Genomic DNA, 14,675 nt, shown 5'->3' on the forward strand with positions numbered 1-14,675 from the left:
TCTAGCAAAGACAAGAAAGGCTAAAAGCTCCATTAACCCCCATATTTCATTCCTAACAAGCTACACTTTTTCTGATTCCTTAAAGATGACTAATGAGAGATAATGGGTTTGATTTATCAAGGATATTTTCCAAAATGTTGATAATAGATAAAAGTCTTGATAAATCAGGTTAAAATGTCTTAAAAATGTCAGCACAGTATTTTAGAATTTGATTTAACGACATCCATTGGCTCTTTTGCCTGAATTCTATATCAATATGGTGTCAATACAGTAATTCTCTTGTAATGATGGGCAAGTAGACACACTGTAGGACAGTACTTCCCCAATCTCTCCTGGGGACACACAGCCAGCTGGGCTTTCAGGCTAGCTGCAGCTTCTCCGATCTGCTGCTCGCTCAGGCATTAGCTTTCCCTCTGATGTTACTTCCTGGTCCCGTGACCTGGAAGTAATTTCAGAGGAGAGCCAGGCTGGAAAAGTTTCTCACGCTGGTGAAGATTTATAGAGGTGGGAGTGGGGAAGGGAGGGCGCGAGTGTGTCGTGGGAGGCACAGAGGTGCTGATACCCCCACAAAGATGGCACCTAGGATGATCTGTTCTCCTGCTCCCTTACTATACCACTGGATATGGGTAAAACATGGCTATAAACAACCAAAAATATTGTGGAACAAAGGATCTGGATGAAACTAAGTTTGTTCAACAGACGGCATGAACAGTTACAAATGGAGTGAGGTGTTGTTGAAGATAGGGTTACCAGACGTCCAGACTTCCCTGGACATGTCCTCAAAAGAAGGACATGTCTGGGGGGTCGGAAGGCTTTTCAAAACCCACCAGAAAGAGGCTGAAGTTTGTCATACTGAAGTCCATAGCTATTTTTTATTATTATTTTAAAAATAAATGAGTACCTAGAGCAACTCTTGCAGCAGATGCGTCATAGTTGATCCAAAATGAGACCCATGACAGAATTGTAATCAGCGTTGAAGGCATATAGGTCTGCAAAATGAAGTAGCCAATGTTCCTTTTAAGTCGAAAGCTAAGTGACAGTCTAGGATAGGACCCTAGAAAATACAAGAACACCATGAAAATTTGGGATGTTCAAAGTTCATCTAATACATTGGGATTTTAAGTTTCATGTTTCATGTTTCTTTATTTTTGATATTCCGTGTATCAAAACAAGTGTCTAAACAGTGTACAATATAATGAGATTTATAAAAAGCAATAAAAAGGTAAATAAAAGCAATATCTTATCAAATATTAAAAATACTAGATGGATACAAATTGATGTATATGGAACAAAAGGGAATTTGGGGAGGGAAAGTTTTTTTTTACTATATGTAAAGACCATACCTGTTGAAAAAACTACTTTCTTTGATACCATCTTGTATTTAATAATAGAAAACTGAGGCAGCTCAATATTTTCTACCCCGGTTATAGCATTGTCTCCTCCTTTCCAGTAGAATTCAATATCATCTGTTGTATATCCATCTGAAACAAAAAATACATATCTCTGTTAGAATAATTCATAACTATTTAATTAACCTGTCTTAGAGACGTTTTGGGTCTGATTTACTATCACATTTTTTTCACTAAACATTGCAAGAGTATCGCTATATCAGAAAGCCTATGTCAAAGTTCTCAAAAGATATCTATTTCATAAGAGCAATAGAGGTGCTTAAGTGCCTTTATACAATAGATACCAAGAGCCTCAAGTCTTTATTAAACTTATTTAATTATTAAACATGTTTTGGCAAAAGCACCTGTGTCAGGGGTCGTCTAATACAATAGATAACTGCAAAATGACGATTAAAATATTGAAACAATTACAGACAATTGTCTGCCACAAAAGTCTTATCTAATTTCACATACTATCAGCACCCTGTCAGGAAATGGTGGCAGACACATTTCTTTACATTTGCATCATTATTTTATTTTGTGGTTGCTTATTGCATTAGACGGCCCATGATGCAGGTACTGTGTGCCGAAACACAGCTCATGTCAGGTCAATTTAATAAAGTCTGGCCTCAATTTTTGAGGCTCTTTGTGCTTTTATCTTTTCTATTTTTTTATTTTTTTTTGCATTCATATGCTGTATTTTGATCCTCTCTGTGTTATTGGTTTATAAAATAGACACCAGGAATCTGCCTTAATAACTGAGTTGTATTAGACATACATTGCAATTCTGCCCTGCTCCACACAAAATACACCTCCACGCATGCACTTGTACAGATTACATTAAAAATAAGTACAGTTTTTGGATTAGATTCGATAAATGGCACTCAAAATTAGACACCTAAAAAACTGGCACTGGGACCCTGATTCTCATAGGGACGCTGAAAGTTAGGCTGTGGTAGGCGTCCTACCACCGCCTAACTTAATTGATTTAATTGTGATAAATGATACAGTAATTGACCACGTCATTTAAAACCAATTAAAAACTATTTTTTTTTTAAGTAGGCACCTACTGAACAGGCCGCCAATGTCCCATCCACAGAGGTACCTACCAGTGCCTGTGGTCAAAGTGTGTGTGGCATGCGCCGGAAGTGACTATAGGCTCCAGTAGAAGCCCCTGTGGATGTGATTGTCCAGTAAAGGAGGCACTGGAAATGTAGGCTGGTGAAATCCTACCGAATACAGCAGTAAAAGTCATTTACAAGGCCAAAAAATACGACCACGTAACTCCTCTTCTGATAAAAGCCCATTGGCTTCCCATCCATCACCGTGTTATTTATAAAACTCTATTATTGACTTTGAAAACAGGAAACACTGGACAGCCAGAATTCATTAATAAAATTTTGATACCGCACACTACATCGCGTTTTCTTCGTTCTTCGGAGCAAAATTTATTAGCAATTCCAACTCTGAATCATATCAACACTAGAAGAAACACTATCTTTTCAGTAGTTGCCCCAACCCTCTGGAATTCGGCACCAAATGCTCTAAGAGAGATAACTAATCTTGAGAAATTTAAATCTTTTCTTAAGACATTCCTTTTTAAAGATGCCTTTCAAGTATAAATGCCCTTTTAAGGATTTTAAAATTTTTCTTTATTTTTTATGAGTCCTCTTGTATTGGGCTTATTTGGTTTTAACCCCTTCCTTACGTTTATACCTTTATATCTTACTTTTTTTTAACCATTGTAGTTCTACCTTTTTTTCCACTCATACCCATTTGTCTAGTCTAGTATGCTATTGTTTTGTCGAGTATGGTTTTTTTTGTTAAAGTTATGTTAATTTGTATTATTTGTTTTTACCCTATTGTAAAATGTACAACCACCTTGAAATAAATTTTTAATAAATTTGAAACTTGAAACTTGATAGCACTGAAAATCCAAACCGCTGCTAGTTTCACTAATGAAAATTAGTGAAACTAGCAGCGGTTTGGATTTTCAGTGCTATCGGGCAAGGAATTAAGCGCTCAAAGCTATAGGAGCACCTTCCCAGATCATGAATAACATAGAATGATAAATTGCTATGAAGAACAATGAGTTTGTAATCTAAGTTTGCTTTAGTCTGCCGATTCTGCTCCCTGAAATAAGCTGGTAGTATTAAAAAACCCATGAAGATGGCATAAATCTCTGCCTGGTTGAACAGAATCTAGATAGGCAACTATAAAGTGAGGTTGGCAAAAACCTTTTCTAATAATTAATTAAAAAAAAAAAAAAATAACAAAAATAAAAACAAAATACTTTTTGAATAAAATTTAGTGAGAGTGAGGTTGGGTTCAAGCCGATGACGTAAGCAAGGAGCAAGTGCAAATGGAAAATTTCCACTAGTTAACCCGAATTGGGTGAAAGGCTCCATTTTCTGAGGCTTATAACCTTGAAAGGTAAAAAATAGTTCCAGTCATTTCTTTTCATTAAGTGGTTTTCAATAATGTCTCAAGGTTACTCATACACAGTTGCGACTCAGTGCAAGTCTAACATTCCAAGAGACATGATGTCAGGAGAATTCTCATATGAATCAAGTAAGAAACTGCAAGATTTAGAGCCCTGTTCAGTGATAAAAATTTCTCACAAAAGAAGGGAAAAAGCCAAAAGAGATCCTTGAACGCATGACTGCAGTTTATGGTGAGTATGCTCCATCCTATATAGTGAGTATGCCCCATCATCCTACAAAGTAAAATTTTGGAGCAAGCAGTTTAAGTGGGGTACAGAGTCCATGGAATATAACCCTCACACCGGACAGCCTATGGAAGCAACTTCTATAGAAATGTGGACGAAGGTCGAGGATTTAATTTTGTCAGAAAGACGAATTAAGATTTCCTAAATAGGTGAAGAAATGGGCATCTCAGCAGGTACAGTTTGGAAAATAATTCATGAAAAGTTGGGCATGTCCAAGTTAGTACAAGATGGGTTCCAAGAATGCTGACACCATGTCCGAAGGCCATGAGGCTCCAGTGCTGTCAGGAGAACTTGGAGAAACTCCATGAAGACCAAGTGAATTGTTTTCATCATTTGGTGACTGGCAATGAGACATGAGTCTATCACAGAGAACCAAGTCCAAAATGGCATCAATGCAGTAGAAGCACAAATCATCTTCCACCCCAAAAGAGTTCAAGACAGAAAAATCTGCAGGCAACTATTTTCTGGGATGATGAAGGATTTTTGATTCTGAAGTTCATGCCACACAAGACAACAATAACTAGGGAGAGTTATTCTAACACAGTGATTGCTTTGCGGGAGTCAATCAAGGAGAAAAGATGAGGAAAACTCACAGCAGGTGTGCTGCTTTTCCTGACAATGCACAGGTGCACATGTCACGACAATCACAGGCTGCCATCCCAGAATGTGGGTTTCAGCAGCTGAATCATCCACCTTAAAGTCTTGACCTGGCTCCCTCAGATTATTTCTGTTCTGAGTTTTGAAGAAATCTCTCCGCGGACAGCGGTTTTCAAGTGTGAAAACATTAAAGAAGTTGAGATGTCCTAGTTTAAAGGTCAAACGGAAGAATTCTTTTCAAAGGGATTAAAGTAATTGTAGGAAAAGTGGATTAAGTATATGGAGCTATCAGGGGACTATATTGAAAAAATAAAGCAAAATTTGTTTGAAAACTCTTTTCTTTACTATTGAGGTAGATAAATTATTGAACGCTCCTTGTAACAAACCAACCAAAAATTGAGAGTTCATTACTTCTACTATAGTGCCAACCTTTTACTTTTCAGATAGAAGGAAAAATGTCAAAACATATTACTACAATGAAAAAAATTATTAAACAATTAATTCTGAAAAAATGGAGAAAAAAAGGTGAGGAATGAAAAATAAAAAATAAAGAATAGATGCTACAAGCAGACCCTTCCATTTAAGGTTTGCTTTGTGCTGACAATGCTTGTCCAATTTCTTTTTGTATTCGTAAGTATAGTTTAGTTTGATTCCTCCTACATAAGCAGGAAGGGTCTGCTTGTAGCATCTATTCTTTATTTTTTATTTTTCATTCCTCACCTTTTTTTCTCCATTTTTTCCTTCTTTCTTTTATAAACACCTTAGATACAACCGTCAGTCCGGTGTTTCTGAGGGTGGTGTAGCTTGAGCTTCACGACATTTGTCTTCACTCATTTTTTGTGTTTTGGTGTTTCCTGTTTGTTACGCAGCATTTGTAAATCACTAATTCTTTGGGTCGCTGGTTTATTTTTTTCTTTCTTCATGCATTTTTTACATGCACACTCTAACTAGTTACCATTATTTGGGTAATTTTTCATAGATCACAATCGTGTCACTCAATGTTTTTTTATATGTTTCATGCAGTAAGGCAACTCTGGTTTGGAAATTCCCCCTGAAGAAGATCCGGTTTAGGGTCGAAACACCCCTATAAAGAAAAGGCGTTGGGAGTTCTCTAACACATCAGCGTTGATGGTGGCAGGTTCCACCTTATGATAAGCTAAGTGTTGCCTTTTCTCTTTTCTTCCCCTTTCTTCAAATATCAGCTGTTTTGCACATAATTTATTTAAACTTAATTAGTTTTTGTAGGCACTCGCATATTTTAGGCATATGCGTTTTTTTTTTTGTTTTTTTTTATATGCGTTTTATTTGATTAGATAAATTCATATTTATATTTTATAGTCAACTAATTTAGGTTTCCACTCTCAAAATTTCTTTATAGGCACTCTATGCACTTTAAAAAAGTTCTTTATAAATTTATTGAAATTTTAAAAAGAATCCTTTCAGATCAATATGAATTCAGCACATTAACATAAATTAATGTTTTATGTGTCTCATTATTTTGTTCTACTTAATCTACTTATTTTTAAAAATTACATATATTCTAATATTAAAATTAGCGATAATTTATTAGGGAATAAAATTAAGCAGTTGAATAATAATAAAATTATAAAAAAACTTTTTGGTAGGGGGTGGTGGACATAAATGATTATAACAATATACAAGACAGTAACCTAGAATGGTATATATCATAAGAGGTTCCAAAGACTGAAGTATGTATAATTTATGATATGTCCACCACTGTTTGCTTTGGATATTTAATAGGGATTATGATTTAGAATTAACATCTTTAGGATGATATATATATAGTTTCTAGAAATTATTGATTTAAACTTTATTTACCAGATGCTATGATGGCCCTGATATAGCTATTAGTATAATCAGAATTAATTGTTTAATAATTTTTTTCATTGCATTATCTTCCATTTCATCTTTTTGTCATCAATTTTTTGATTTCCAGGGATGATATATATTTAAGGCCTTATTATACATTAAAACATATTACTACTGCAGATAAGCTCATTTTGGGGAAACGAAAGTATGATCATGTTTCCCCTTTGCTGATAAAGCTTCACTGGCTCCCAATTCGCTTTAGGATCCACTTTAAATGCGCATGCATAATCTTCAAGCTTCTCCATGGAATATTTGATCCTTTTGTCCCCTTATGTTGGAATACCCTTAGACTTTGCTATTTGAAAAATACACAAAGATATAACTTATCCTTCTCTTCTTTTAAGGGAATTAAATCTGCTGGGAAGCTCAGTCGATCTTTTGTTTTCAAGTTTGTAGAGATCTGGAATGAACTTCCTGACTCCATTAGACTTTTAGGCCAACTGCAATTAAGAACATAAGAAACGCCTTCACCGGATCAGACCCTAGGTCCATCTAGTCCGGCGACCCGCATACGCGGAGGCCAATGCTAGGTGCTCCCTAATGGAGACCTTGATTACCCATATATAAGAACAATTATTTTGTAAATTCCTGAAAACTTTGTTGTTCTCGCAATTTTTAAATGGTTTAACTACAGCCTCAATGAAATAGTTATTTTTCTTATGCTTTTCTTATGTACTTTAGTTTTTAATTAGTTCTTCCTTCTCCTATGTTTTCTGCTATGTATTCTAGTCTTAATTATACATGAACTGAGTCGAGCTCCACTGGGAGATGACCCGGTATATAAACCTAAGATTAGATTAGACTACTTTGATTATAGCAGTTTTCCGAGTCTTGCTGCGTCTGAGTAGAAAGAACTGATGTTTCAGTCATCATGCTGTGGTTTTCTACAGGGTTCTACACACACTAGTGAATAGAGCTCTATGAGTTTTTGACCTAGGAAGCCTACAGAAAGAAAAGGACACCCTCCAGGATACTTTTCTTGCTAATGGCTACAGCAGAAGGGCTACCTCCTGAGCCCTAAAATGTATGGACAATCTGACCCAGAAAACCAGCAATGACCAACAACCACCAGAGGACAACGGAGCCAACGGAGGAATCCACAACGCTGGGCCAGCCAAGCAGTTGCAGGGCGAGCTAAGCCTAGTGACCACGTGGCTGAGTGCAGCGGAGGAGGCAGCAAAAGCCGGGTGCAGGGCAGAGAATTAGAGAAAGAGCTAGCAGGGCAGAGAATCGGAGAGAGAGCTAGCAGGGCGAGAATTGGAGAGAGGACACTGCAGGCAGGAGAAACGGAGAGGAGGAGGAAGTGAAAGCAGAGCGGAGGAGGCAGTGGAAGCGGAGAGAGGGGAGGAGAAGGCAGCGAGAGGATCGGAGTGGAGGAGCAGACCGAGAGGGGAAGAGGCGAGAGTTAGCTCCGCCTACCCCCCCGACGTCACCTGACTAACTCCCCCCATAAAAGGGGAGGAGCCAACGGAGGAATCCACAACGCTGGGCCAGCCAAGCAGTTGCAGGGCGAGCTAAGCCTAGTGACCACGTGGCTGAGTGCAGCGGAGGAGGCAGCAAAAGCCGGGTGCAGGGCGGAGAATTAGAGAAAGAGCTAGCAGGGCAGAGAATCGGAGAGAGAGCTAGCAGGGCGAGAATTGGAGAGAGGACACTGCAAGCAGGAGAAACAGAGCGGAGGAGGAAGTGAAAGCAGAGCGGAGGAGGCAGTGGAAGTGGAGAGAGGGGAGGAGAAGGCAGCGAGAGGATCGGAGTAGAGGAGCAGACCGAGAGGGGAAGAGGCAAGAGTTAATTCCGCCTACCCCCCGACGTCACCTGACTAACTCCCCCCATAAAAGGGGAGGAGCCAACAGCGCACAGCCGTTCGGTGCGCGGCGAAGGCGAGCGGCAAAGGCGCTCGCCTTAGCGAGAGCGCCTTTGCGAAGAGCCTTCAGGAGAGCCTACTTACATACAGCGGGTCACCTTGGGCAGCTCCACACATCACAGGAGGGCAGGGAACAGACTCTAGCAACCTCAATCAACTGGGAGATGGCAGGAAGAACAAGAAGCACCAAGACTTCTATCAAGACTAGAACTCCAGTCACTGAGGAGACCCGGGAGGTGGTAACGGCCTGCACACAGATGGAGGAGGACCCAGGTCGGTGGGAAGAGGTCTCTGTGCAGACCGAGGCCATCCCTCTGAGGTGCACCTCAGTAGCTACACAGACGGAAGAGGTGAGCCAGCTGGACGGAGACTTTCTACAGGAACTAATGAGCCTAAGGGAGGAGGTGAAGCGCTTGAGAAGCATCCGAGAGGATGAGGCCTTCATTGACGGTGTCGTCCAAGAACTGTCCCAAGTCACCGAGCAGGAGAATGACACGTCCATTCTCAGGACCCCTAAACATTTAGCTTTGAAACCGACGGTTGGGGTACAGGAAATGGCTGGAGATGCTGATTCCTGGCAGCTGGTGACCTCCTCCACAGGTAAGCATAGGAGACCCATCACCCCTTCTTCAATTTCTTCATCCTCTTCTTTTTTATACCAACAGGGCAGTTTTACATCTACCCCCCACCTCACCCTGAAGAACAGATTCCAGATACTACAGGATGGGACTGCCAACGAGGAACAGGATGAGGTCCAACCCGAAGCTCCAGTTCCAGAGACTTATGATCATCCCCCCCCGAAGAAGCGCAGAGTTGTGGTCATTGGGGACTCCATGCTGAGGGGCACCGAGGGACCAATCTGTAGACCAGATATACAGTCAAGGGAGGTATGCTGTCTGCCTGGAGCCAAGATCCGAGATGTCACCGCCTGTCTAGATAGACTACTCACGCCCCAGGACCACTTCCCCATGCTTCTTATCCACGTCGGAACGAACGACACAGCCAGGAACACCCCGGAGAATATAGCCATTGACTTTGGAGCCTTGGGTGAGAAGCTGAGGCAGACGGGAGCACAGGTGGTCTTCTCATCGATCCTCCCAGTTAGAGGCAAGGGAAGAGCCAGAGATGAGCGCATCCAGAGGACCAACGAGTGGCTTCACGGATGGTGCAGGGAGATGAACTTCGGATTCCTGAACCATGGAGAGGCACTACAGGGACTTCAGGGACCAGATGGACTTCATCTAACCAGCAGGAGTAAGAACATCTTCGGACACCGACTAGCCCGTCTGCTTAGAAGGGCTTTAAACTAGGTAAGTTGGGGGAGGGTTCCTGTGCAGTAGGTAACTATCCTGAGGAGGAGAGTCACAGCTCCACTTCTGAGTCTGAGGTAAGTGCTCACTTTGCTAATAATACTAACAATACCAAGTCCGAGGTAAGTACTCACATTACAAATAATTCTGAGTCCGCAATAAATGCTCACATTGCAAACAATTCATTAGGGGGCAAAATAACTCGGACGGGAAACTCCCCACAGGGTCCTAGCAATCACAAGGCATGGAGAGCTATGTATGTCAATGCACACAGTTTAGGCAATAAAATCCTGGAACTGGAGACCGAGATAATAAATGCTGACCTAGATGTGGTGGCGATTTCCGAAAGTTGGTTCACGGACTCTCATGGGTGGGATATGGGATACCGGGTTACAACTTACTTCATCGAGACAGAGAGGGCAAGTTAGGAGGAGGGGTAGCACTATACACTAGGGAGGACATTAAAACTACGAGAATCACGGAGGTCAAGTACTCTGGAGAATCCCTCTGGGTAAACCTAGCCAGAGGCAAAGAAAAGTGTCTGTATCTTGGTGTAATTTATAGACCACCAAGACAGCTGGAAAACAAAGACATAGAATTAATCCATGACATAGAGAATATCACTTTAAGGGGGGACACTGTACTGCTAGGGGTCTTCAACATGCCGGATGCAGATTGGAACACGCTCACAGCGACAACCAGCGCCAGCAGAAGGCTATTATCCACCATTAAAGGAGCACAACTCAAACAACTGGTATCAGAGCCCACTAGGGCACAGGCGATATTGGACCTGGTACTCACCAACGGAGAAAGCGTATCAGAGGTCTCGGTAGGCGATAAGTTAGCCTCCAGCTAACAACATGATATGGTTCAACCTCAAGAAAGATTTCACTAGATCAAGCACGGCAACCAGAGTACTCAACTTTCGAGGCGCTGACTTCAAACGCATGGGAGATTTCGTCCATCACACACTACAAATCCAAGCTGTGGCCAATAATGTGGAGGATATGTGGTCAACCTTGAAATCTACCCTACATGTAGCAACAAACCGATACATCACATCAGCAAGCAAACGGCGAAGAAACAATAGACCCCAATGGTTCACCGCAGAGATTTCAGATCTCTGTAAAGAAAAGAAATCAGCATTCATTTCTTACAAACATTCAGAGACAAGGGAGATTCTAAATTGGAATACATGGCCAAATCTGCAGCGGTGAAAGCGGCAGTCAGAGAGGCTAAGCATCAAGCTGAGGTAAACCTAGCAAGGAACATTAAGAAGGGCGACAAATCCTTCTTCAGGTATATTAGTGACAGAAAAAGAAACACTGATGGGATAGTGCGCCTTAGGAAATCAGATGGGAAATATATAGAATCAGATTCAGACAAAGCCGAACTACTAAATGAATATTTTTGCTCTGTTTTCACATGCGAGGCACCGGGGTCAGGTCCACAGTTGCAGGCAAAGCAAAGTTCAGAAGATCCGTTTCGGGATTTTGAGTTTACTTCCGGAGACGTCTACGACGAATTATCAAGACTCAAGGTGAACAAACAATGGGGCCGGACAATCTACATCCCAGGGTGCTCAGTGAGCTCAGGGACGTCCTAGCGGAGCCGTTATCAATACTCTTCAATCTGTCCCTGAGCACGGGAATAGTGCCCTTGGACTGGAAAACAGCTAACGTCGTTCCTCTGCACAAAAAGGGTTGTAGGACAGAGGCTACGAATTACAGACCGATGAGTCTCACATCGGTAGTGAGTAAACTCATGGAAACACTCATCAAACACAAATTAGACATGATACTAGACGAGGAGGAACTACGCGATCCCCACCAACATGGATTCACCAAGGGTAGGTCCTGTCAATCCAATCTCATCAGTTTCTTTGACTGGGTAACAAGGAAACTAGATATGGGAGAATCCCTGGACGCGTGTACTTGGACTTCAGCAAAGCCTTTGATAGCGTCCCCCACCGCAGGCTATTGGGCAAGATGAAATCAATGGGATTAGGTGAAACACTTACAGCATGGGTCCACGATTGGCTGAGTGGAAGAACTCAGAGGGTGGTGGTTAATGGTACCATCTCTAAAACGATGGAGGTGACCAGTGGGGTGCCGCAGGGCTCGGTCTTGGGCCCGATCCTTTTCAACATATTCATAAGAGACATGACTCAGGGGCTTCAAGGTAAAATAGCATTATTCGCCGATGATGCCAAACTATGTAACATTGTGGGTAACGGCAGTCTGTCCGACAGCATGACGCAAGACCTGGTTTTATTGGAACTTTGGTCCTCGACCTGGCAGCTTAGCTTCAACGCTAACAAATGCAAGGTCATGTACCTGGGCAACAATAATCCGTGCAGAACGTACAAATTAAATGGTGAAACCTTAGCAAGGACTACAGCAGAACGGGATTTGGGGGTGATCATCAGTGAAGACATGAAAACGGCCAATCAAGTGGAGAAGGCCTCATCCAGGGCTAGGCAAATGTTGGGTTGTATCCGGAGAAGCTTTGTTAGTCGGAAGCCCGACGTCCTAATGCCCTTGTACAGAACCATGGTGAGGCCTCATCTGGAGTACTGCGTACAATTCTGGAGGCCACATTACCGTAAAGATGTACTGAGAGTCGAGTCGGTACAGCGGATGGCCACCAGGATGGTCTCGGGGCTTAAAGATCTATCATACGAAGAAAGACTGAACGAATTGCAGCTATACTCTCTCGAAGAACGCAGGGAGAGAGGAGACATGATTGAGACGTTTAAGTATGTCACTGGTCGTATCGAGGGAGAAGATGATATTTTCCTTCTTAAAGGACCCTCCGCTACAAGAGGACACCCGCTGAAAATAAAGGGCGGGAAGTTTCATGGCGACACCAGGAAATACTTCTTCACCGAAAGAGTGGTTGACAGCTGGAACAAGCTCCCAGTGCAGGTGATCGAGGCCAGCAGCGTGCCGGATTTTAAGAACAGATGGGATGCTCATGTCGGATCTCTACGAGGGAAAGGTCATCAGAGAGCGATTAAATAGGGGGGGTGGGTCAGCGGTGTGGGCAGACTCGATGGGCCTCGGCCTTTTTCTGCCGTCACTTTCTATGTTTCTATGTTTCTATGACAATGCCACATCAGAACAAAAAATGGTAGTGCTTCCCTATGTCCAAGGAATAACAGTTCACATAGGGAAACTACTAAAGGAAAATAACATCAAAACAGCCTACAATGCACTGCAGAAACTTGCATCCGCACTCACACTTGAAGTATTTTGAGCAGCCCCGGTCGAGAGCGATGCAGTGTTTTCCTCTGCTACCTCCAGGTGTTTAATGTCTTGCCAGCTCCCTCCTCTATCTTGCTGCAGTGTTTGTGCGGCCCCAGAAACATTTTTTTCGGCCAATGCGGCCCAGGGAAGCCAAAAGTTTGGACACCCCTGCTGTAGAGGAAAGGCTGAAAGAGCACAAGAGACACCACAAGCTATGCAAGCCATACCCTGAAGAAAGCCACAGCATGATGGCTGAAATGTTGGGTCTTTCTACTCAGATACAGCAAGACCTGGAAAACTGCTACAATCATGACGCCAGTCGTGGAAGACTAAGAGAACATATTACTACTTTGTTTCTACTACAACTACTGCTAATGATGCACGTATGAACAACAGTAGTTAGAAGTAGAAGAACTCTTGGAATGCAAAATTCAGATTTCCCCTGCCACTGATTCTTTGTGTGACTCTAACAGGCCAATGAAATAAGGTATGCTAAATATAACATGGGGCTCATTTCCAAAACAGAAAAATGTCCAAAAAATGGGGACAGATAGACATTTTTCTTGCCAAAACATCCAAATCACTCTTTAAAAAACCTATTTTTTTAGATGTTTTTTTTATGCTGTTCACCTGCAGAGTATCTAAATTTCAAGGAGGCATGTTGGAGGCATGGTTTGGGTGGAACTAGGAGGGCTTATGATTTGGACATTTATCTGCAATAATGGAACATTATAGAAAATGTCCAGGGCAAAATTTGGATGTTTGAGTCTAGACCTGTTTCAATAACGAATAAATTACAAACAGGGATTCAAACTGACCAGATGTCCACTAGAGAAATTAAAGCATTACCCCTCCATACTTTCCCAGAGGTCACTGAACCCATTATAACCCCCAAAGATGTGAAAGAAACAGTACATACCAGCCTGTTTGACAGCTTCAGATGTTATGGCCCATCCTATTGGAGCCACAAGCAGGTCCCTGGAGTAGCTATAGAGATGGGGACCCAGGACAAAGGACCATACCTCACTCTAACTTGTACACTTGTAGTACAACATGTGAGCCCTCCAAAACCCACACAAAATCTAATGCACCCAACTGTATACCACTACAATAGCCCTTATGCCTTCAGGTGTCACTTAGGTGTAGGTACAGTAGGTTTTGGGTATGTTTTGGATAACGTGACCATTTATTTTTTTCATCAAAACGGGACATCTATTATTATTCAGTCCCTCCCACAATCCCGCCCTAGCCCCGCCCCCAATCCCACCCTAGTTCAAAACGGGACGTATGGTCACCTTAGTTTTGGAGGGCTAGCCATACAATGTAAGAGTGTTATGGTGAGATATGTACCTGGGACTTTCTATCTGAAGTTCACTGCACTGCCCCTTAGGGTGCCCCACTGCTCTATTTGGATGTCTGTGTGGCCAGTCTACTAAAAATGCTGGCTCCTCCTACATCCTAATGTCTTGTTTTCTGTGGGTTTCTTTTGGACTTTTTGTTTCTAAAAATGATTCAAAAAGATAGACACTAAAGGCTCTGGACAGTGAGGCCTGTCTCTGGATAGTGTCTCTGGACAGTGAGGCCTTTTATCTTCCACATTTTTCCTACATGAACTTGGTGTGACATGGCAAAGGAAATGTCTCACTGGCCAGA

At 42.1% G+C, this 14,675-nt stretch overlaps 1 protein-coding gene across 2 annotated transcripts in view; it reads right to left on the bottom strand.

The window, feature by feature from the left end:
* Positions 1-14,675, bottom strand: part of GABRB1 (gamma-aminobutyric acid type A receptor subunit beta1) — a 448,531-nt gene that overhangs the window by 13,407 nt on the left and 420,449 nt on the right. For both annotated transcript variants that reach the window (XM_033946143.1, XM_033946134.1), the window contains exons 6-7: positions 1,344-1,481; positions 902-1,054 (exon numbers count right to left, since the gene is read on the bottom strand). In XM_033946143.1, coding sequence (XP_033802034.1) covers positions 902-1,054; positions 1,344-1,481 — 291 coding nt within the window. The remainder of the gene's footprint in view (positions 1-901; positions 1,055-1,343; positions 1,482-14,675) is intronic.

Source organism: Geotrypetes seraphini, chromosome 1, assembly GCF_902459505.1.
Source record: "Geotrypetes seraphini chromosome 1, aGeoSer1.1, whole genome shotgun sequence".
Taxonomy (NCBI): domain Eukaryota; kingdom Metazoa; phylum Chordata; class Amphibia; order Gymnophiona; family Dermophiidae; genus Geotrypetes; species Geotrypetes seraphini.